The sequence below is a fragment of the Chlamydotis macqueenii genome, chromosome 9, assembly GCF_036417535.1.
Source record: "Chlamydotis macqueenii isolate bChlMac1 chromosome 9, bChlMac1.mat, whole genome shotgun sequence".
Taxonomy (NCBI): Eukaryota; Metazoa; Chordata; class Aves; order Otidiformes; family Otididae; genus Chlamydotis; species Chlamydotis macqueenii.
This window is the reverse complement of record NC_141564.1, coordinates 1306324-1328783: the sequence shown is the minus strand read 5'-3', so window position 1 is coordinate 1328783 and position 22460 is coordinate 1306324. Positions and strand designations below refer to the sequence as shown.

The window sequence follows — 22460 nt, the reverse complement described above, 5'->3', positions numbered from 1 at the left end:
TTGATTGTACCTGGTTTAGTGACACAAAGGATGAGATGAAATTTACTGTGCTAACGAGCAACTAGGATATTCTTTTCTGTCAGTTAATTTGCAAAATAATTAGCTTGAATGAGCACGATCCTTTGAACGTGATACATTTTTCCGTAAAGCATGACATTCACAGTTGCATGCAATTACATGGATGATGAAACAGGTACTTAACACAACTAAGAATTACATAAAATAATCTGAAATACATGAAGAAATACATAAAAGAAAAATAGATAAAAGAAAAATACATAAAATACTAAGAAATACATAAAATAATAGCTAAATGGATGTAAGAACAGGTACCACAATCAAAATTTATTAATCGTTGTTTTTTTGTTTCCCACCTATGACATTTAAACCATTACAGTTGCTCTGTAGCTTGGATAGAAAAGATCTGCGGTAGTTTCAGTTGACTCTTCCCCACCTCCCCTCCCCCTTAGTTGGACAAATGCATTTATTTTAGGGTATTTAAGACACAAAAAGTGCCATTACGGATTTGGAATGCTGATCCATTCTTGGAAATTCCTGTGTTAGTATTTTACTAAGCTATTAAAAGAATCAGTGGCCTGGTACAGAATTTCCTGGTATCAGTTGTTGTCCACAGCTGAAAACTAATTTGTGTTAAGACATGCATCGAATTTAAGCTCAGTAGTTACTATTCCGTAATCCCAAACATGGGTTATCTGAACCCACCGAGAAGGTACTGCAGTTCTGCTTATTCTGCATTCAGCCATTCCTGAACTGCAATTCTATTTTTATGCGATATCCTGAAAATTTCTTAAATAATAATTAATACAAGAAAAGAAATTGCTAGGCTTGTGTATGGGATTTATGTAGGCATCAAGTGTTAAGTCTGTCAGACTGTCATAATGATTTGGGTCCATTTAATAAAAGGAACTGGATTTGGTATTTAAAAAATCGTAGCCTTTTGTATTTAAACTACATGGTTTTGCAATGATGGTAAAATACATGGCTACCACTTTTATTTACTACTAGAATTAGCAGCTGTCCTTAATGTAACCCTAGTATGCTGTTTCTCCCGTCTATCGCTGACTTGCTATTCTGCTCAGAAGAAATATCCTGATTAGTGTGGGATGTGGATTTGGATTTTTGTTGTCGTGGGTGTTGTAGTTTTTGCAAGTTGAACTTCGAAGTGTCTGTCTTTCAGGCTCAGTAATGTTAAGAATCTCTTGCAAGCTCATGTATCTGCACAAAGGAATTTTCCTCTTTTTCATAAGACTAAATTTTTTAAACATGTTGCTAACAGTCTACAGTTTGTGATTAAAGAGAAATACCTATAAGTATACATACACAGATATTCCCTGTGTATTTTATAATGAAACTCTATGCATTTCTTATTTCTAATTTAAAACAAAGCAAAAAACCACCCACCCACTCCAAATTTTTAGACAGCCAAGTATGGGCTAGTCATAGGTACATGTGGGGTTAGTTAGGAAATATCTAGGCATCTGGCTTACCTGTTCTCTGAATTTTTAAAGGTTCCCATTTCTGTTTTCTTCTGAGACTGGACTTTTTATTAGTAGTCTATGAAATTTCCATGGAAGATTGTAATAAGAATGAAACTGATGTGATAAGACTATGAAGAAATGCTGTATAATTCAATTTTTTTCCTAATCATCGTTATCTTTCCTTTTCATCCTGCATCTGAAACACTTTTACATACAGAGGAAAACTAATTCCATAGTTTATTAGTAAACTGGAAGAGCTGAGATGCGTTCAGTTACAATACCGTTAACAGAAGTTGGTTTTTGATCCAAAGTACATTTATAGAAAAGTGGGTTATGGAAATGAATGAGTCTGTTTCCCACTTCCCTCGTGTGCCTTTCCTGAAAAAGTTCTGCCCATGGATCCATACAATATTGCCTAGCATTTTGGGCTTGCTTGGGCGCAGCATTCCCAAGTTGTATGTTATAGGGTTAAAAGATACTATTCATTTAAAAGTAGGGCTTCATTCCACAGGAGTGGTAATGTGTTTGCACTTATTAAAGTGAAGAATTATTAAACTATTGAAGCATTGTGACGTTAGTACCCTGGGAATAGCTGAGAAGATAATTTCAGGTTCGGTTTGACACCCTGATGCAGCCTGCCTTTCAAGGCTGTTTGGCTTTGTGTTTGTCCTGCCATTGTCTGCTTCTTCTTTCCCTGGCTCCCAGCCCTGTGCTGAGATGACTGTATTCAGTGTTTAACACCCTGGAGGTGACGGCTCTCTCGCAGTGCAGCACGCCTTTCGTTCCAGTGTCTGGTGCTGTGTTGGGTGTTTTCGGAAACCCTGCCTGAAGGATTCACTTCCTTTGGTCCTTAGGCAAGAAGTCGACAGTGACATAGTTGTTCTTAGGTGCTGACCGTTGCTACAAAAGATTTTGAGATAAGAATTTACATAATGGTTAATTTTGTTTGCATTAAGAGAAGTATATAGCACTGGCATAAAGTATTTGGATTTTCATGCTAAGGTGTATACAGAATGCTGATTTTTATAGATATATATATATATCCCCCTCCCCCCCTGTGACTTCTGAAATATGCAAACATTTTTGAAAGTACTGCCAAAGCAGATTTCTTTTGGATAATTTCCTTGCAAAAGTCTTAACTGCCAAAGACAATTAAAATAGGAAGAAAACACCATTAAAGAAATAGTTACTTCTTGGACTGTAGCTAGAGGTGTTTCTTACGTTCACACGACATTTATTATAAAGGCATGGTTCGCGTATGAAGGTAGAGCTCTTGGTGTTTTGATCCAAGACTCAGGGATACAAACAGGAGTCTTCTCACTGACTTCAGTGGTCCCTGGATTTTATTTTTTTTTTTCCCCCCTCAGTAACTTGAATTTCTTAAAGGAACAAAGGTTGTTCCTCTGGCAGTTGGTCTGGCAGGATCACCTTGTTGTAGAACAGGCAGTTCTGCTTAGCAGCTGTGAGCGTAACTGGAAGAAGCCGTGTGTAGGCTACGTAAAAGCACCCTGTCCCACTTTGGAGAAGGGGGTGGTTGCTCTGGAGTGGCTCCGATCTGCGTTGGTGTCTCCATCCGTCCATCTCAGTTTTAGTCTTGGCACTTGGGACATTGATATTGTTCAGAGTTTCTTTGTTGCTGTGTGTCTTTGTTAGTCAAGCAGCAACGCAGGAAAGGAAAAACAAAGTGGTTTGGTTGTTTTTTTTTTTTTTTCCCAAATGTAATTTTCTTTATATTAAGATTCTTTTGAATGTGCTGTGGGGCATGAAGATGGACTAAATGATCATTGGAGGTTCTTTGTAGCTCTGATTTCTATGGTTCTGCTTCATTTTACAATCAAATACCTTTAAACTACAAATTACATATAGATTTAGCTAAAGAACTTCAAAGACCTGACAAAAAAGAATTTTTAGAGAGTGTAATGAGCGAGGAAGAAGAATATCAGAACAACGCAAGGATATTTTCCTAGCAGCTGACTGCATTAATCTGCAGAACAATTTCTGAGGAAATGAGGAAGATACCAGCTAAATTATTTAAAACCAGTTTAGTTGAGCTATTTTTAAAAACCAGTTTAGTCAAGCCATAAAAAGAGGAGTAAGGGGGTGGGTTTCAGAAAAAAATGAGTATGTCTCCTAGTGAGACTCTTATGTTATTTTTGTGCTTATTTTTTACCGAATCGTCATGCACAATAGCAATATCAAAGTCTTTACTGTTAATCAATGAAATGTAAGTATTCTTTTCTTAACTATTGAGCAGGGGAGCTTTGTGTTTGGGTTTTTTTTCTGGTCTTTTTTTCAGGATCCAGCAAGGACCAGAACTTCCCTGTGAGCTTTACAATTCAGAAGCATGGAACCAAGTGCTGTAGCATCACACAAAAATATTTTCCAAGAATCGGCATGTTTTACACTGATAATGACGTAGCTTGTGCGTAAATGTGTAGAGGTGATGAAACCTTTCAAACTTTACTAAGTGGTAACTGGAGGTAGCTGTAAAACTAACCCCCTTCATTCTTTTCTGGAGGGCGTCAAGTCCAGCAGTGGTCTATATCCTCTGACTTCTGCATTGTAGTGTCGATTATTTGTTTCACGTGGATGATCTGAGTGTGCAGTAAGCTTTTGGCTTTTTCTGAGGCAGTGACTGATGGTCTCTACTCTAAAAATGCTAACCAATGTGCTTTTAACAACTTCTGTTACTTTAGCAAGAGCTGCTTATTTTGGTGGTATGGATACAGCAAAGATGAGACTTTGAGGCATGATTAAAATAAACTTACAAATCCTCCTGTGTGAAGAAATTAAGACACCCATCTTAAGCCCTAGCCGTCTCTTCTTACCAAAACAAATTAGCAGACCATTTGGAGGGAATGGTTTTGTGTGTTTCTCAATTTTATCATTTCTTCTTTTGAAAATGAGAGATTGTTCAAGATTGATCTCACTGGCTCTAACAATCCAGTTGTACCTGGATTCATTGTATATTACTTTCCTTCTAACTTCATTACCCACAATTAATTTCCTGCTAATTTAATTTTTAATTTGTCTGAGATTCCAAAGCACAGCACAGAAACAGTAGTTAGACTTCCTTTTCTCATCAGTTTGTTATGTTCAGGTCTGTAGATGAGGAATATGGGCACCGGCATCAGGAAGAATAGTTTGTCTCAGACAAACTGTTGGGTATGTATGACAAAACTGTTTCATACATCGACAGAAACGTGAAGGGCAGTGTTAGAAACAATAGCGTAGCCTATGAAATGTGGTCTGCTTGGAGATGAGTAGGAAAAAGTTGGACAGTGGTAAGTGCTGAAAGCCAAAATCTGTCAGACTGTATAGCGTGTCTGCATTCTGCAGAGGGAAGAAGATGAGAGAATAAAAGCAGATTTACCGTTTTAGAGTTTTGGGGTTTTTTTTTTTTTCCCAACTGTAGCTCCTGTCTGGCTTCAAGTGCAACATAGAACAGTGAAAAGGCTGCTGTGAGTGTTTTGTTTGCCTTACCTCTTTCTGGACGCCTCCTAGCCCTTCTAATGCATGAGAGCAGGAAAATGATGTTGCATGTGCACTGCCTTTCCTTAGGACTCTCTGTACAACTCAATCAGAAGGTAGGTAGTCACACAAACCTTAAGACTGACCGTTAACTGGCTGGAAGATATGAAAGAACTATAGCAACACTGGGAGTTCAACTCTAGCCTCTCCCTGACCTCCAGTTTACTTCTTCCAGTTCCATATACATCAAAAATATGTGGTTGGTTGTGCATAAAAGTTACATGTTTAGATGTTTATAAACTGAAGGAACTCCCATTTTCTCTAACAGAACACTTTAAACATTGGTATTTTGTACTAAAAAACAGGGTAAGTCAGGTGTATACCACAGGTACAGCAACGTAGTGATGTTGTGATGTGATCTTGTGAACTTTAATTCTATCCTGGCATTATAACACTGTTAGCAGAGATATACTGTTAGATTACATAAAACTGTTATAAATGAAAGTCAAGCAAGTGTTCTAAGTCATGACACTTGATCAAGTATTTTCAAACTGCTGTTGATTAATAGTATCAGTAAATAAACTGTAAATATTTCACACGTATTTTGACAATCTTGATCTGTCTCTTGAAGGGTGTCATTCTGGGACCCCCAAAGGACATCAACAACCCTTTTCTTGAGGAAGTCTGTGCTGGAGGGTTCCATATGTGCTCACCTTCCCACACATTTTTCATACTTCTGTTCTCTCCATTTCAGGAGGAGAAGTAACCTTTTTGATAGCCACAGGAAGGTTACGTAAGGATAGGGACAGATGCTGTTTGTATTTCCTAGAAGAAAGGTTTGAATGGGCTGAACAAACATCCTAGCTTTGGTAACTACATAAGCTATCTTTAGACTCAGAACAGTTCCTAGAAAAAGGCTTGGAAGAGCTTGCCAGACCTGTGAGCTCTTAGGGCAGTGAACACAGCATTTCTTACTGCTTTGACAGTGACACAGGTACAGATGCTGGCAATCCGTTAGGTAACCAAGTGAATAGTACAGAAGGTGCAGTGAGGCGGGTAAGCCGTATAAAATGGTGGTGTCTACATGAGATGATGTGTCAGACATGTCTAACAGTCCTGTGGTTGTGAGGGCCCAAGCTAACAGTCTTGGAGTGAGCTGTTTGTTGACTGGAGAAAACATTGCCTCAAGAAACAGAAGAGGAAATCCCGCAGTGAGTTTGCTCCAGACTGCGACATAATACCTGAACTCGACTCTGCAAAGGGTGGATGTCCTGTCTTCCACACCTCTCAAAGGCTGGGAAAATCAAAGCTAGGATTGTCTTTGTGTACACCTGGACATGAAATGGTTATGTCTGCAGCACCTGGCAAGGGCTCTTCCCTTGGCACAGACCTGTGCTGTCATCCAGATCAGGTCTCTACATTTTGCTTAGCTGTTTGGTACTCTTTGTTGGAGAGAGAGTATCACTTGTCTGTGATTATCTTCTACGACAAAGCCTCCTCAAAAGTAAGAGGTTTTTGGAAAGGAGAAGTGTTTGTTCTTTGTATGAGGACGTAAGTGTTTGTATAGTTTGGGTTTTTATCAGTAGCACATCCAGTAGTGCCAAGGTGTAGTGATACTGAAAGCTGTAAGCTATTCAACTGAAATATTCTGGATTCTTCTTTAACACAACTGAAGCTAGCATGGAAAACAAATGCAGACGCACTGCTTTGTAATACCTTTGCTACTTATTTGCTACACTCACCTTCTTTTATCTAGCAGTATCAGTATTTATCAGGGACCTATTTCTACCAGTCAGACGTTCACAGTTTGGTAGCTTGATAAATTCTTCCTGAAGCTTACAGAAGCGCTCTTGCAAATCCTATTATCTAACCTAAAACTAAGGCAGTTACTTCAGAGAGGAGTTAAAAACAAGTGAGTGTATTTAATGTAACACTTCTGTGGCTTGTACTACAAGCAGCACTAAAACCTCATGTGGAGACTTTGTCTGTTTGGCTCACCCTGGAAGATGACCGGTTGATTTTTCTTCCATATGCTGAATTTCATGCAGAGGAGCAAAAAATGCCCACTTCACACGCTTTCTATGGGTGGTGTTATTACACTGACAGGATGGCACATTTCAGATTGTGCTGACATCTCTTCCTGATGATTAGAGGGCAGCGCATAGGTGAGGACTGAACGGGGGGGCTCATTTGCGCTGCCAGCCGGTGGTGAGTGTTTTGCTTTGCTGTCGAACAAGGCTTGCTGTGCCACGGCCGGATCAGTCTCTGGTGTTTGACGTCTCTGTGCTGCTTTCTGGAGTGGTCCGCTTGCGTTTGCAGTGGGTTTGGCTGGGGGCTCACATGTTGTAATCTGAAGAGCAGTTCTGAATTGTCTGTTAGGCTGAGGTAGCTAGGGCTTTCAATTCCAGTGACGTTGAGTATGTCCTTTCAGCTCCATGCTTTCTTTGGGAAACAGGAGTGGTCTTTGGTTTTTGCTTTGTGTGTTTCGGTTTTTTTCCTAGATACTTCCCTTCACATCTGGAGCCTTGCTGTTTCCACCAAAATATGACACGTGATAAATTGTTGTCACTAACTATGTTTGTTTTTTTCAGCTCTTCCTGTCTGCTCTTCTAGCTCATGCATCTGGTAACTGCATTTTAGTATCTGAAGTGCTGAGAACGTGTGGAAAGGATCTGGTGAACGGGACACTGAGCGGATGACCGTGAAAAGCCTCAAAGAGTGTGTTGTGTGTGTCCCAGGGTGACAGCGTTGTGTTGCACATCCATAAAATGAGAAAAACACTGGAAAAATTTTACTTGATAACAAGACAGGCAAAATTTAGAGGATTTTTGTATAGAAGATAACTGTGTTCACTGCTCAGCTTCAGGGTTAAAATGCTGGCTGTGCAGTTGGTCTTGTTAGGACAGACATTCTGCTCCAACGGACTCTGTACAACAGCAAGTTAAGTTCTGAATTTAGGATTGGTTTAGTAAAGAAAAAAGTATATGTGTATTCCAGTGGCTTTCACTTTGCGTTCCTTTTGATGAAACCTGATGTGACAGGAACTGCTAGGTGCTGGCAAATAATCCCTGGGTTTCAAACCAGCCAGGCAATAAACAGCTCTGCAATATTCAGCACAGCAGCTTCTCTAGTGCCCATCTGTTTCCAGATAACCCTAATTCTGCTTACAGAGCGGAATGCTCTGTTGGCTGGAGTTTATCCTGACGTCCGTGACAGCCCGTGTGGCCCCGGTGCCACCTGCTCGGTGAAGCAGCCCCGTCCCCGCACCCCGCAGGAGCACCGGCTGGTGCCTGCCGCCCCCTCGCCGAGGTGCGCTGCGGGGTTTCCCATCTCATTGTTTAATCACCTTCTCGCTTGCTAATGGAGTCTTATGTGGACAATTAAAAGTGCAAATTTAATATTGCAAGCTGATAGTGCCCTCTCTCCTTTTGTTTCTTGAAGGAGCAGAGAAACCGTGGCCCGGTTGCAGCTGTCATCTTGGACATCCTTGACTAAAACCTATGGATCTGCATGGGTTATAAGTTGTATGAACTGAATATTAAATCGCTCCTCAAGCATCTCTCTGAATTGCTTAAGCAATTCAGCCTGCAATTCTCTCTAGCTTCTCTGCTTTTTGCTACAAGATGATTTGGTCTTTCAGAATGATGCTTCAGACGTGAAACTCTTCAGAAAGGATAGGGCTTGAGCCTAGATCAGATCAGCTCGTACCTCTTTGCCGACATCTCTTCTGCGTCAGACTTTTTGTAAGGCTAAAATTCAGTTCTGGTGGGTAGGCCACTTCTGGTGACTGTCATGGTGTTGTGGTGCACCGTGAGCTGTGAACGCCCGCAGTAGAAACTCCTCCTTGTCTCCAGCACTGGCGGCTGCCGGCGCTGCAACCTCCGTGGCATACGCAGTGTGCGGATGCGGGGACAAGATGGTGGTTTTTCTTGCGCAGAGTCCAAGTGTTGTTCCAGTAGCAGCAGCAGCCTAATTGCTATTTCTGAACACTGTGACTTATAAGTATTTTGGTTAGATAAAGGTGTTATTTTGCTAATATTTCTGTTGTGATTTTAAAAAAACAAGTGTCAAGAAAATATCTTGGGTAACAGGATAATTTAGATCTATACGTAGCTATATAAGAACATGTATTTAAACCTTCACATTCAGAAAACCTCCCTCACCACATTGTTTGATGTAAAATAGTATCTTTTCTTGAACATAAAGCTCTTCAAAACACATTATCAGTCTTTTATTTTAGGGTCAATATAAACGGGCGTTTTAATCTTTTTTTTTTTAAGAACATCTCTTTATTTCTAGTGATTATTAAAGCACATTCATATTTGAAGTGTTGAGCATATTTTATCAAGTATCTGATTTCTTCAATAAAAACTAACCAAGGACGCTGTATAGAAAACAAATGTTTTCATGAGAAACTGATATTTAATTGACAATTACACTACAGAAAAGAATTTTTTAAAAATGTAAATGTTTACTTAATTATGATGACTTAAAAAAAAAACAAAAAAAACAAAAAAAAAACCCAAAGAAACAAAACAACAACAAAAAAAAAAACCCAAAAAAACCAAAACAAAAATCTTGAGCATTACAGTGCAATTCTGCACCCTGTATGGTACAGCTATTTCCATGATCAGGGTCTTGATATATGAAATACAGTCGAAATTTACACCTTTCAGCTATTGTTAATATTTGAAGTACACCCATCAAAAGTCCAAATATGAAGAAAATACTAGGCGTTTGATTGGTGCTATATTAATATATAAACAACACTGTGAAAAGCCCTTAACTTGCTGATTTTTTTTCATTTATTCACCCCAGTTGTTACATACCGTTTAAAAAAGTTAAGAATCACAGTGATTTTTCTCATAAATTTTCTGGCCATGACAACATAAACATCGTTAAGAATGTAATAATGAGTTCAGCATTAACAATTTCTTTACTTACTCATAGATGAATAAGATAAATACATACAGATATATTCATTTCTGTTCCAGTATGTGTCTACAATTAATAAATGTTGGCTTCAAATGACTTAATGAGCTTCCTCAGGCCTCTTAACGTTTTTATCTAGATGTATTTCTGCCCTGTTGTGAAAGTTAGGATGTCTGCTGGCTGCCATGCTGTGTGCCTTTTAATCTGAAGCCCTTGGGTGCTTTAATTTCTAAATGTACGTTAATGGGTTACAAATACTGTAAGCCAGTGGTTTTTTTCTCAGCCTGCGGTCAGCAGGACACAGTAAAACAACAACATGTTTCTTCTTTTCAAACAAATTTTCTTGTGTGTATAAGAGAGAAAATAAAATGAGGGAAAATAAATGTAGTCAATGAACATTCACTTCAGCTTAATGTTTCTTTTGTTTATTAAAACCATTCTGCCCACATCTATTTTTTTCCTAGATAGGGTGATAGCTCTTGGATTTAAAAAAAATGAAATTGAGGAGCATTGCAGTTGATGTTACCTGTGCCAGGCTCTGTGACTTCCAGGAAGTGTGAGCTTTCTATAATGTTTTGAACAGTGTTTGTCAAATAGTGGGCTAGCGTGTTCAGAGACAGAGTAACAGCCTAAATATTCTTCAGATTTGTCTCTAGCAAGCTGAGACACAGGCACAAGCTACATTAAATTAATTTCCTCTATGTTAATTTTCATTTCAGTGTCTTTAGGAGCAGTTGCTGGAAGCTGTGGTTGCCCTGAAACAATCGGAACTGGAAACATTGAACTCCCAGTTCCCTTTGTGTTGTGATGCTTTGGATTACAGGGTATGTGTGCATTTTTCTTGTATTACAGAATAAAATAATGGTTGTTTTTTATTGTGTCTTGTAGATTTTGGTGGAGCAACGTATAATAACGAGCGGCGACCCTATGGTTTTTGGTTCCCACCCGAGCGGCACTCAGAAGAGGAGATAAGAAGGCAAAGGCTGCGTAGGTTTGAGAGACGATGAAATTGGCAGGTGGTGATGAAAATTGTAAAGTGCTACTCAGAGTCAGCAAAGTATTTGCGGATTTATTTGTCATCTGTAATCTGCAGATTTGTTTGTAATATTTTTCCAATTTTTATACTACTGATTTTGTGAGCTCAGGATCAAAATTGGAGCTTGCATAAAAGGTGTGGATAGGAATCAAAATGGGGCCTTTGGCAGTCCCCAACTTAATGCACCTTAAATACGGAAGGCGATTGATGATTCTACCAAACTGTCATTTTTCTTAAGTTCTTTTGCGTAGCTTCAAGAATTCCGTGGCTTTTTGACTGCTGGTATTCTCGACAAGAGGTTTTCTCCATCCAGTACAGATGAAATAACCGCTACCTTTTTTTTGAATGCCATTGTAAAAACTATGCAAATTTCCCTAACAAAGGTGACGACCAGCTGGTTTGGGGATTGACACGTGAAATGTCACTTGAAAAGATGACTTCGATGCCAACAGCTAGATCACGAGAGTCTGGGCTGAAGCTTTAAAGGACTCTGGCCAGCTGTGGGAAAAACTGTTGCAGCTGTCCTTACCCTAAGGAGATGTTTAATGCAGCCTTTAGTGTTGCTGCAGTCTTCCGCAAAACATGCCATTTTGTCAAGAGCTGGCATGTGATACGAAGTGAGTTGTAACTACTTATTTTTTTCTAAAAGCCTTTCTAAATATTTAGGTTTTAAATAAAAAAAAAAACAAACGCTTCCCTTTAGAGCTGAAATAACTTATAAGGAGTTTTATGGAAAGGGAGGTGGATATGCCATACAAAGAATATATTTATTTAGTAACTTATACTTTTTCAAAGCATCTCTTTTCCTCCTTTGAAGGCTTGGAAATTGTGTCACGTATACGCTGTTCATGCAGCGTTAGAAATTCTATTTCATTTTATGTATCTTATCCAGTGGCAGCAGGAAGAGTTTGTGGACTTGTGGCGATCTTGCCCAAATCCAGACAACCTTGTCTTCTTCATTTTCTGGAAAGAATTTCTGCCCAACTCCAGAGCAGTCGATAGGAGAGCGGAGCGCTCCGGTGTCGCTGTGGCAGACCCTCCAGTCGTCGTTTGGCACAGCGGCTGTCCTGCTTGTGCACGTCTGCCTGCTCAGTGACGTTCGCTAACAATGCTCTGGTCAACAGTTCGTGTCACTTACTGTGTCTGGTAAGCTCTGTTATTTTAATTATTTAAAACCGCTGCATTAGCCACTGGTCAGTTGAAAAAAGATACCCACGTAAAATAAAAAACATGGTTACAATTTCAAAAGCACTTCTTTTGTAAAGTGAGGTTAGAAATACTTGCTGTTAAAAATTTACCAAAATTGTCAGTACTAATTTTCCAGCTGTTTTGATGGTTTTGTATACAAAATGGAAATAAATATATATATATTTTTTTTACACTTAGAACTGTTTGGTGTTTATTATATAATTAATAAGGCGTCTATTTTAAATTACAGATCTGCCACCCTGTTGTTAGAAATGAAGAGTTGTGGTACCAAGGGGGCAGATTGATGATGTTGGGACTAATTGTGTTTCTTTTGAAGTGGAAGTTTTGGGATTGGATTATTGGAAAGTCCTGGTACTGAGAGTATTTGGGAAAGTTTTAGCAGAATGACTCCTTAGTGGGATTTTTGCCATTAAAAATGCCATCCATTTAGGTTTCGGAGCACTGATGATGGCAGATGTGAGTTGCAGGGGAATTCCTAACATATGCTCTGGGGCACTTTACCTCTTCAGGGACAAAAATTAAGGGCAGTCTCAGTAGATGGGAGTTCCACATTGCGTATTTTCTGACACTGCTCAGTGCCTGGCTAACTTTACATAAAGTAAGAGTTCTTTAAGAAAAAGTAGTTCTGTATAAAACACTTGAGCGCCTGAAGTTTGATGGCTTTGTTGCAGGAGCCGTGATTTCCTGTGAACGTCGTGTACTTGCTCTAAGCTCGGTGATCAGGTACCGTGTAAGAAATTCACGCTTTTAATTAATCCTCATCAGCAGGCTTGTTAACAGGCACATTCTTGAAATTTGATGGTTGAATGACCTAACATGTTACTGCTAATAAATAGAGGTTTCTCGCAGTCCAGAATTCAGCAGTGATGAAAGAACGGTGGGTTAAACTTTTAAAATTCTTTTCCCTCTTCCACCTTGTCTTTAAGCACAGGCAAATTCTATATCCCTCTATATGTGTGGTTTTTCCTGGCAGGACCCCTTCTCCCCGGAGTGGGGAAGATGCTGAGGAAACGGTGTTCCTGTGTTCCACACCCCAGCGGGAGAGATTGTGCTGGGTGGCTGTAGGTGGAAGGACTGTCCTCAGTACAGGCTGTAAAGATCAAAATCCGTCCTGCCCACCTGAAAATGACACCGCGGTGCTAGGAGAGGCGTGGAGGGGGAGAAAAAAATGTATAAAAAGTTTGACTAATGCCACCTTGTTTATTTTCACATATACCTTAAAATCAGTTCAGCTCCTCCGCTGTCTAAAGGGTGCTGTAGGAGACAGCGAGGGGACTGGCTGCTTCAGAAAAGTTTTGCCTTTGAGCTTTTTAGTTTGGCTCTGTTTGAAAGAGAAAGGGAGAATTTAACTCCTATCATCAGATACAATTTGTTCATACTGCACATTTGCAGCTAAGGAAAAAAAGACCCTGACTACTGGTTCATTAAATTAGCAATCTAGAGAAGTCTGGAAGGATGATGTGTCTGGGGAGAGATGGGAATTCTTTATTAAAACAGACCTTGCGGGGGGAGCCTGGTTTGATGGAGCTGAAGGAAGTCCCGGTTTTGATAGCTCTTATGATAAAAAAAAAAAAATGGAGAAAAGAGCATACCTGAAAGAGGCAGTCTCTGTACCAAGGGTCTTTATGGCAGATGTCTTTAGGGTTTTTATATATATATATATATATATATAAAGGAGCTTAAATTGCAGGTGACCATGGAACTTAACAGGTGTACAAAATCTGAAAACTGCACAGGAAACCTGAGTGAAACCTGAATGAGCGGCCTGAAAACCAGGCTGAGGTGCTGTGATGGGAAAGGGTGTCGCAGCTCATTCTCACTTCGGATTCTGCAGCTGGTGAGCTCTAACAGTTTGTCTTTGGCGCTGAACGAGGAAGCGTGAATGGCACTTCGGCAAAACAGCTGGCGAACAGATAGTAGTGTTTGTGTGCTGCAGCTTTCTGGAGCGTGCAGGCACAAAGGAGACAATCATTCTATGGTTTTATTGTAAGCTACTAATTGCTTCCTACATGTATGTATATATATAGAAATAATGGTAATTGCTTATTTGTTGCCAGATTTTAGAGGGCAAGAAAATATTAACAATTGTCAGCTTTCAGCTGCAGAACTGTTTCTAAAGAGGACTACATGCTTTGTGAAGGGTCCAGACCTTGTAATAAATACTGATACCCAGTTACTCCTTCAGCAGCTGTGGAAACTGGAGAAAGACAGTTTGCTGTACAAATGTAATGTGGTTTGAGTATTTTTGTTTGCACGACGTGCTCAGAACGGTAAAGTAACTGAGTGAGTAAAAGAGAAGATTGAGTACGCATATGGTAGCGGTCGCCTTCTGCATGAGAACAGAAATTAATTAATCAATTTTTCCTATTCGCAAGAAGAAACTGGCCTAACTTGCAGCAAAATGAATGTAAGCAAAGGATTTCTAAACATGTAGACAGTGAACTTTTCTAACAGGCTAGGGTCATTCTGGAACTTCCTTCTTCAGTCTTTTTGGAGCAGGTTAAATGAGTATCACAGGGGTGTGGGTATCGCAGGGTGTCTGCTGGAGGGATCAGGGTGGTTGTTTTGCTGCTGGTCAGAGCTGAGGCTTCCGATTGTATTAAAAATACATCAGGCATTCCATCTTCACTGCTGCAGCTATCTACAGACCTGAAATCCAGACCGAGCCGTTAGCTCATAAAAATGTACTTTTGAATTGAGTTATGGAAGTGAAATGAGTAGGACAGAGCGTAAATGATCAGGGATGCAGTTAATTTGGAAGGCACTGTGGTGATAAATCCTTCTTTTAGGCACGATGCTTCAAATCCCAGTTTCTGCCCATCATCACTGGGAAGCATACGTTACATACACAGAGACACACCCAGCCCATGTCTGACCAAAAGTTCTAGAACACTGCTACCCTTTCTTCCACGTGTGGCACTTTTTAACGTGCATCTTAAATACTTAAGCACCATAAAATTTGCTTTAGAGTTTTAAAATACAGTGTGCAGAATCTAACAAACTGCAGCTGCAGCTACCTCAGCGCGGAGCTGTTTGTGATACAGATGTCTTCCATTCCATCAGAATTGCTTTCTGCCTCGGAGAAGGTTGAGCCTCCACTCTGAGGACACCGCTGGCTTCATCATGCTAAACTGTGTAAGGAGGAGCACCTGTGCAACGGGAGCGGTGTTTGTAGTCAGTGAATGGAAGGCTGTACCTTCTGGAAAAGATTCGGCTTTTCTGTGTGCTGAAACTTGGTGTTACCCAGCTGAACGTGAGGTTGCCTTGGGGCTTGAGTAACTACTACTACTACTAGGGGTAACGCACAGGGGTTTTTCTCTGGCAGCGAACTCTCTGCAGGAGAGTTCATTAGTGCGGTGCCTTACTATGTATGTTTGGTTAGAAATTGGTTAGAATATTTTTTTTTTGTCTGGTGTTTGGCATTTCTGCTTCGTGGAACCTGTGTAAAGCAGCCCCAGCAGGGCTCCTGCCCCCGGCCCAGGTGAAGGAGCCGGGGGGTGCCCACCATGCAGGCACAGCAGATGGGTGAGGTCTGGTTTTGCCAGCAGGAAGTGGCACAGTCTGTGTTCACCCTTGACTGGACTCACGCTCTGACTGTTTATTTTCCTCTGGCTGGGACGGGAATGTCTCTTTCCTGCTCTTTGAGTTTGCGTATCCAGCTCTTAAATTGGCTGATCAGCCCGTTGTACTCGTGACGGCTTCAGAGGGAGCTTCCTTTGAACTGGGACTCTTGGACGTGGATCTCGGTTTCCTTAAAATCCTCTTGCTGGGAGCGCCTCTCTCCGTGAACACAAATCGAAATGAAAACTGGAGAAGACATTTTATTCCCTTCCAGTAAAATGTAACACCTCTAACAGTTCTGGGTTTATAGCTGAGTGAAGGAGGTACGGATGTGTTTAACCTCCCTCAAAAGGAGGTTAGTGCTTTAGCTTATAAACCTTTTAACAATCAATTAATTACTTAAAAAATAAAAAGCATCTCTGGAGCTACGGTTCCAGAAGGATCCTAAAGATGATGGTTCTTTTCTTTGGTGATGTATTTACAAAAGAAGCAAAAACTGGACCAAATTTATGGGCTTGAAGTTCAGACAACTGTCCTAACACTCCTCATATTCATCACTCAGAGAAGTTCGCCCATTTTCTCACCATGCTACTGTTTCTTTTCAATTAATAACAGAAACTGCTTTGTTTCTCCAGCTACTTGGAGCTGATTAATTTCATTTAACTGCTCTTAGAAATTAATTGCAAGCATAACAAATCCTCAAAAAGCTATATTTGTTATCTCAACTGATTTCATTTCCTTACAGAACCTGCTGTTAAATGGATCTCTCCCTTCTTGTTGCTTATGAAAGCCCAAGTAACAGTTCTTTCGCAGGCTGGTTCAGTACTGCAATCTAAGGCTTTGATCTCTGTTGTTTTTATTAGAGGTTTTTAACAATTACACCTTCCCCTTCCCTCAGAAACAGCACGTGCAAGTTTCTTTTGCTTGGGAAACGGAGCTCTAGGGCTTTAATACATTTGTACCTGTGCCCATCTGTGGCTGTAAGGATAAATATTTATAATATGCCATATAAACACACATACTCCTGCGGGAAACAGGAAATCCAGTCTCTTGCACAACAGGTAGGCTCCTTGGCATTCCAGGCTTGACCCAACCCCCAGGCTCCCCTTGTCACCTCTGTGTGTTGGCACTGGACTCCAGTGACAGTTTCTTTTTTTTTTTTTTTTTTTTTTTTTTAATTGAGTCATTTACACTAGATTTGACTGCTGGAGATGTGTGTACATGGGTGGCTGAGGCTCGACAGATCCTCCACCTGTCAGCCTTCCCCACTCAAACAAGAGCAGCAGCGTGGCACGCTTCCAAATACATTCCGACACCAGCTACGTGTAAAACCTTCAGCGCGCTGTTCCTCCTCTAGCTGCCCGGCTCGGATTCGCGTGTTAGCCGTGCCTCAGGCACACCTGGCACCTACTGATTTTTTTCCTCTGCTCCTGTCCTTCCTTAAGAGTTCCTGACAGGGGGGCTGAAGCGAACTGCAATTCAGGCGTCACTGTTGTCAGCCAGAAACTGTATTCGTTCGCGAAGAACTGGCATGTTCCCCGCTGACCCTGGCACTCGATGAATGGTGCTGATCTGAAGTCTTCTAGGCAGCTGCCAGGTGACATGAGAGACTGGCCACCGCCCTGATCTCCAGATCCGGTGTGCTGCAAAGAACAACGAAAGAACCTGCTAACTGCGTGAAAATTAGGTAAGTCATATTAGTCTGTCTTTTTCTGACTTTATTTGCTTTTAACTGCGCTATTTTTGGTGACCTTAGGTTGGACTAAGCTTCCTTTGCTGGAGAAAAGTCTTAATTTGTTCTGTAAATGTGTTAATCTCAAAAATCCAGAGCCAGCTCACTTATTTTTCTGGTATTTATCAAACTGACGAGCAGCGCGGGTGGATTCTGAACGATGCCGTTACCTGAACTGGTGTCAATGGCACTAGAGAATGGCGTTAGAAAGACCTGGTGCTCTAATTCTGAGACGTGTGTCTTTGTACATGACAATCGCCCTGTCTATTAAAGACAAGCAAGGAAAATCTTAAGAAATTAAGAAATGTGTAGCTGAAGGCTATGAATTCCATATATACAGCTGCAGCAAGGTGCTGCAGTTTGGAACCAACCCTCGTTGTGTTTCTTTTTGTGAATTTTCCCTTTGAATGTCGCACAGTTTAGCTCTAAAGGAGCTAAAACTCCTTTAGAACACAAAAGCTGTATGAAAGAAACCGATACATGCGCTCACGTGTCCGGACCCTTACCATCAGAAAAGAATATCCTATCCAGAGGCTCCTCCAGCCGGCGGGGCAGGGAGGAATGGACTGATCCTGGCTGTGAACCGCTACGGCCTGGGCCGGGGCCTCGCAGACAGCGCATCTGCTTATGTACGGTTCTATTTCCTCTTCAGAGAGGGGCGTCGTGGGCAAAGGGGCAGCGCTGGCCAGCCAGTAAGACTTATCGTTTCGACTGGCGTAGTAACAAACCTGGTTGATGTTGCAGTAAGCAAAGGGCATGGTATTAAACACGGGGAGGCACGATCCTGCCAGGCCTGAAAACAAGAACACAGGAGGAAAATGACTGCACATCTTCACCGCTAAGCTGAAAATAATATTCTGTGGCAGAATTTGTTGCCACAAAACTACGTATCTTAACAGGAGTTACGCGATTCAGATCTTAAACCTCCCAGGCTCGTTACCAAAATGGCCAGTTAAATTGAACATGGAAATTTTTTTAACAACACCTACCTTCCTGTGACCAGGAACACTGAACTGTGTCACAGCCCAGCGTTTAACCAGGACACGGTTTGTCACCAAGGGCAACTGTTACAATAACAAAAAGTTCTTAGCTGTGCCAACGCTGAAAAATAAGTTAGGGAAGAGGTGGCGGCTGGTTTGAAAGAAGATTAGCTGTTTACAAACTCGTTAGGAGCAGCGAGAAGCCAAATGCCAGTGCTGAAGAACACAAAATTTTGGGGAAGTATGAGCAGCTGTTGGTGCCAGTGCGTTAAGCTGAAATCTCTGCAGCTCTTCTGGTGCCTTCCAGAAGGGTTTCACAGCCTCCCAAAGTAAAATAAAAGGATTGAGGGGTTTTGCAGAGCCAGTCCTGCAGAATTCTCACCGGGCAGACAACAGCAGGAATTAAGGCAGGACTAGTGCGTACTCCAGCATAGGTGAGAGGTGAGGTTCTTCTCCCAGAACGGAATTTAGAGCAGTTTCATGATGGCCTAGTGAGTTATTCTGCGCCAGCAGTAATGAAGGATCTGGAGCAGCCTGAATAAGGAAAACGCTGGCAAGAACACCTCACTGGTCACAGGAAACGAGGATTTTTTCTTTCTTTTTTTCTTTGATTCTCACTTTCACTACTGTTACATGGCATTCTGGGGAATGCCACATAGTGAAAACATTCCCAAACAGCACTGCTGTAATAAAAATACCTTTTTTACTACTCTTTTAAACACTTTTTTTTTTTTGGTTCAGCTTATTAGATCCCTGATCTTTCCTCCTAGGAAGCTTCTCAGCCTCTTGTAGAACAACACACCAAAAATTTAGGAAATTTCTTCTGTGCAAATTGCAGCCAGTTTCCCAGGCTGCAAGTCAGGCAGCTTATTCAGACAGTAAACTTTAGCCAGAATTGTAGAAGAGACAGAAGAAATGACACAAGACGCCAAAACAACCTGTCTTTGGGAGAAATTTGGCTCTAACTTTAAAAAACAAAAAATTAGCTTCTAACCCTCAAAAGCACACAGTTCTGATGCACAGATGATGCATAATTTTATCTGTAAAGGTTAGTTATAGCTTCCAACTGTAACCATCTAACTGAACCAGTTCTTTTCCACAGAATCTTCACATGGTTTGGCTGGGAAGGCACCTTCAAAGCCCACCCAGTCCAACCCCCCTGCCAGGAGCAGGGACATCTCCAACCAGATCAGGTTGCTCACAGCCCCGGCCAACCTGGCCTGGAATGTTTCCAGGGATGGGGCATCCACCACCTCTCTGGGCAACCTGGGACAGTGCTCTACAACTCTCAGCGTAAAAAATTCCCAAGCTGCCTCTACAGTAAAGAGGCACAGATCCTCCAGGGAGTTATTTCAGAGTGGCCAAATGAGATTCCTGATACAGGAAAATCTCTCCAGGGAGTTCAAAGACGGCCCAAGATGACAGCCAGGACGAGTGACATAAAGCACTCGTCTTTCCAACTTTTTTCGTTCAGCTGCGTAGCAGCAGAAAGCCCTTTTAAAGGGGTTGTATAATAGGGCAGCACAACAAGGTCATTATGATCAGTGTAACGCAGTTCTGAGTTTGTAGAAAATAAGCAATGGATGATTCTATAGCGTGCTCCATTTGACTTGTCTTTCACTGCGTGGATCACACCACAACAGACCGTAACAGGAGAGGAGTTACATACCGAGATCTTGATTGTGAGCTTTCTCTTGCCCTTCCAGGTACAGCAGACTATAGCCAGTCCATAACTTCGGCATCCCCTGTGGACAGAGCGGTTCTCTGTCGGACTGACTGTGAAGGATGAGCAAGAAGCCACTTGCAGATCTGATATTGGGGCCTGGAGGTCCTGGGAGACCAGTCTGGCCAGGTGGACCTTACCCAGAGGAGAAAAGGTAAAAAACATTTACGTGTATGAATACACAGCCAGTGTGAACCTTTACCTCTCACTACATGTAGCTGTTCAGTAACGGGTTCCTGACTGAACATACTACAACTTCACCGGTTGTCATGGGCGATAAAGACACCAGGAGACTCAGGTTGTCCTTCTTATGGGAGAGAAATGAGCTCGGTGGGCACTGAATGCTGGACAGCTGGCTCTTCTGTGGTGCCTCTGTCCTCTGCTGGGTGGATTAAGCAATGAAGCGAGGTTGGCAGTGATTTCCCAGACTTACTCACGAGGGTGGCTTCTCTGGGCTGACCTTGGTCCCCTGCAGTAACCGTCGAGGCCCTTTCCTCACGTGTACTAAGCCATGAATTCATTAAGGAGCAGGCACAGTTCAAATACAATGTTAACTCCTGAGGCAGTTGCGTGGTCAGCCCTGACTCAGAAATGCACAGCTATGGCTATGTGGTGTTGCAGCATGCATGGGTAACTGCCTCTCTGGTAACAATGGACGCGGAGACAAATCATCTTCCGATGGGTCTTTGTGTTACGAATGATTCACAAATGTCACTACCAGTGCTTGAACTGGGAGGGGAAAAGAAGCGTCATGGTGTCTCGGGCCAGAGGTGGACGTGTCAATTAGGGGAGCAGAGAGAAAACTCAGTCTACCCATCCCCTCTCACTTCTCTCCCCAGAAGTCACGCTCTGTTCTTACCTTGTGGCCCCGTGTATCCTTGCTCTCCCATGTTCCCCTGGTCACCCGGTGGTCCCGGTGCCCCAGGTAAGCCATCCTGACCTGGCAGGCCGCAGAACCCTTCTTCACCTTTCCTTCCTAGGCAAAAACAGAGCGTGAGCTTTCCCGTCACGTGGCTGCGATTAAAGGTTGCTCGTTGGCCGCACGTGCACAGCACGCACAGGGCCAGCCAGCAGAACCCACGTTAGAAGACACAGAGGTGCAGAACTGCTTTCTGCTGGGAATTCCCTTCACACCTCACCCTCCTTGTCCCCACAGCGGTAGCTCAGAGGCACGACTTCAGAAACAGCAACAGCTGGTAAGGTTTTATGTTCTCTACAGAGCCTGTGTGATTTACAGCTGAAACCAAACCACCAGCAAGCACTATTATGACAAGCCTCCTGCAGAATTGCCGCCGGTACTGGTAATGAGTTACAGCTCAGCCTGTGGCAGGCCTTCAGCCTGCAGGACCCAGCTCAGCCGAGTCTTTAAACGGGTACTGAAGTGCCCGTGAAGGAACGCAGGTGTTACAGAAAGGGAGGGCCTGCAGGATGGCACTGCAGCTGGCGGGGGAAGGTGAAGGCATTCTGAGGCTCCCACTGGCCTCACCTTTTTATATTTCGGAGGAGTACGTTTCTCTAGCACCGCAGCTGTTTGTCGTTAATCCTGCGGTGTGTTTTATTCCTTGCCAATTCCGCTCTGTAACCTGCAGACTGAGTAACTGGGGGGTGTCTCAACATTCAGAGTTTCCCCAGGTTACTTTTTACGAGATCCATTAAGAAAACCTAAACCAGTCAAAACAATGGAGCGGCTTTTCAGTGTTGGCTGGGCAGTTATTTTGCCACAGCCCAAGCGCACTGAAGTTTTAGCATACACGTTGCTTTTGCCAGTAAAACCTCCAGTTTGCCTTCCAAGCCGGGAGAAAACTGGAATCCTGTGATGGTAATGAAAGGAAAAGCATTACTGTTCTTTCACAAAACCGGTGTGGGTGTGGATCACTGTATCAGCTGGTTTTACAGGAACTGCTTTAACGATTTACATCACGGAAACACAGCAGTTCAACCCCAGAAACACCTTTTAGTTAGCGAATCGATTCCGACGCGTAAAACGGGACTGCTCACTGAAAACCCTTGCGTTCACTTTCACGAGGGGAACGGCTGCTGCGGGGAATCTCCTGGGAGGAGATAATGCATTTTATCTCTGGAGACGCTGGATGTCCAGTGCAGCCACTCTGACAAGCTCTGGTTTCCCAAGTAGGAAATGTCTCAAGCCACCTGAGAAATTTGCCATCTAAGCTAAAGACACGGTGTTTAGACGCAGCCTGAACCAAGGCCACTGCACAGACGTGCTAGGCTCTATTTCTGTGAAGATGGCCAGTCCTGGAGTCATCAGTACCAGCAGCACCCTTGTTTTCTTTTTATCTGTCAGAAAAATGTTTGT

General features: G+C 42.2%; 2 protein-coding genes across 7 annotated transcripts in view; one reads left to right on the top strand and one right to left on the bottom strand.

The window, feature by feature from the left end:
- The window catches only part of RHBDD1 (rhomboid domain containing 1), a 38107-nt gene extending 25792 nt beyond the window's left edge, over positions 1 to 12315 (top strand). For 5 of the 6 annotated variants that reach the window (XM_086755049.1, XM_086755048.1, XM_086755047.1 and 2 more), the window contains one exon: positions 10791 to 11628. In XM_086755049.1, coding sequence (XP_086611175.1) covers positions 10791 to 10909 — 119 coding nt within the window. In that variant the 3' untranslated portion in view covers positions 10910 to 11628. Of the gene's footprint in view, positions 1 to 10790; positions 11629 to 11830 lie in introns of those variants that run through there. The other variant, XR_015259409.1, reaches the window with a different exon arrangement.
- Positions 12316 to 16453: 4138 nt separating this feature from the next.
- COL4A4 (collagen type IV alpha 4 chain) overlaps positions 16454 to 22460 on the bottom strand; it is a 68429-nt gene continuing 62422 nt past the window's right edge. Inside the window, exons 44-47 of the mRNA XM_086755043.1 lie at positions 21003 to 21119; positions 20090 to 20278; positions 17947 to 18233; positions 16454 to 17351 (exon numbers count right to left, since the gene is read on the bottom strand). Coding sequence (XP_086611169.1) covers positions 17088 to 17351; positions 17947 to 18233; positions 20090 to 20278; positions 21003 to 21119 — 857 coding nt within the window. The 3' untranslated portion in view covers positions 16454 to 17087. The remainder of the gene's footprint in view (positions 17352 to 17946; positions 18234 to 20089; positions 20279 to 21002; positions 21120 to 22460) is intronic.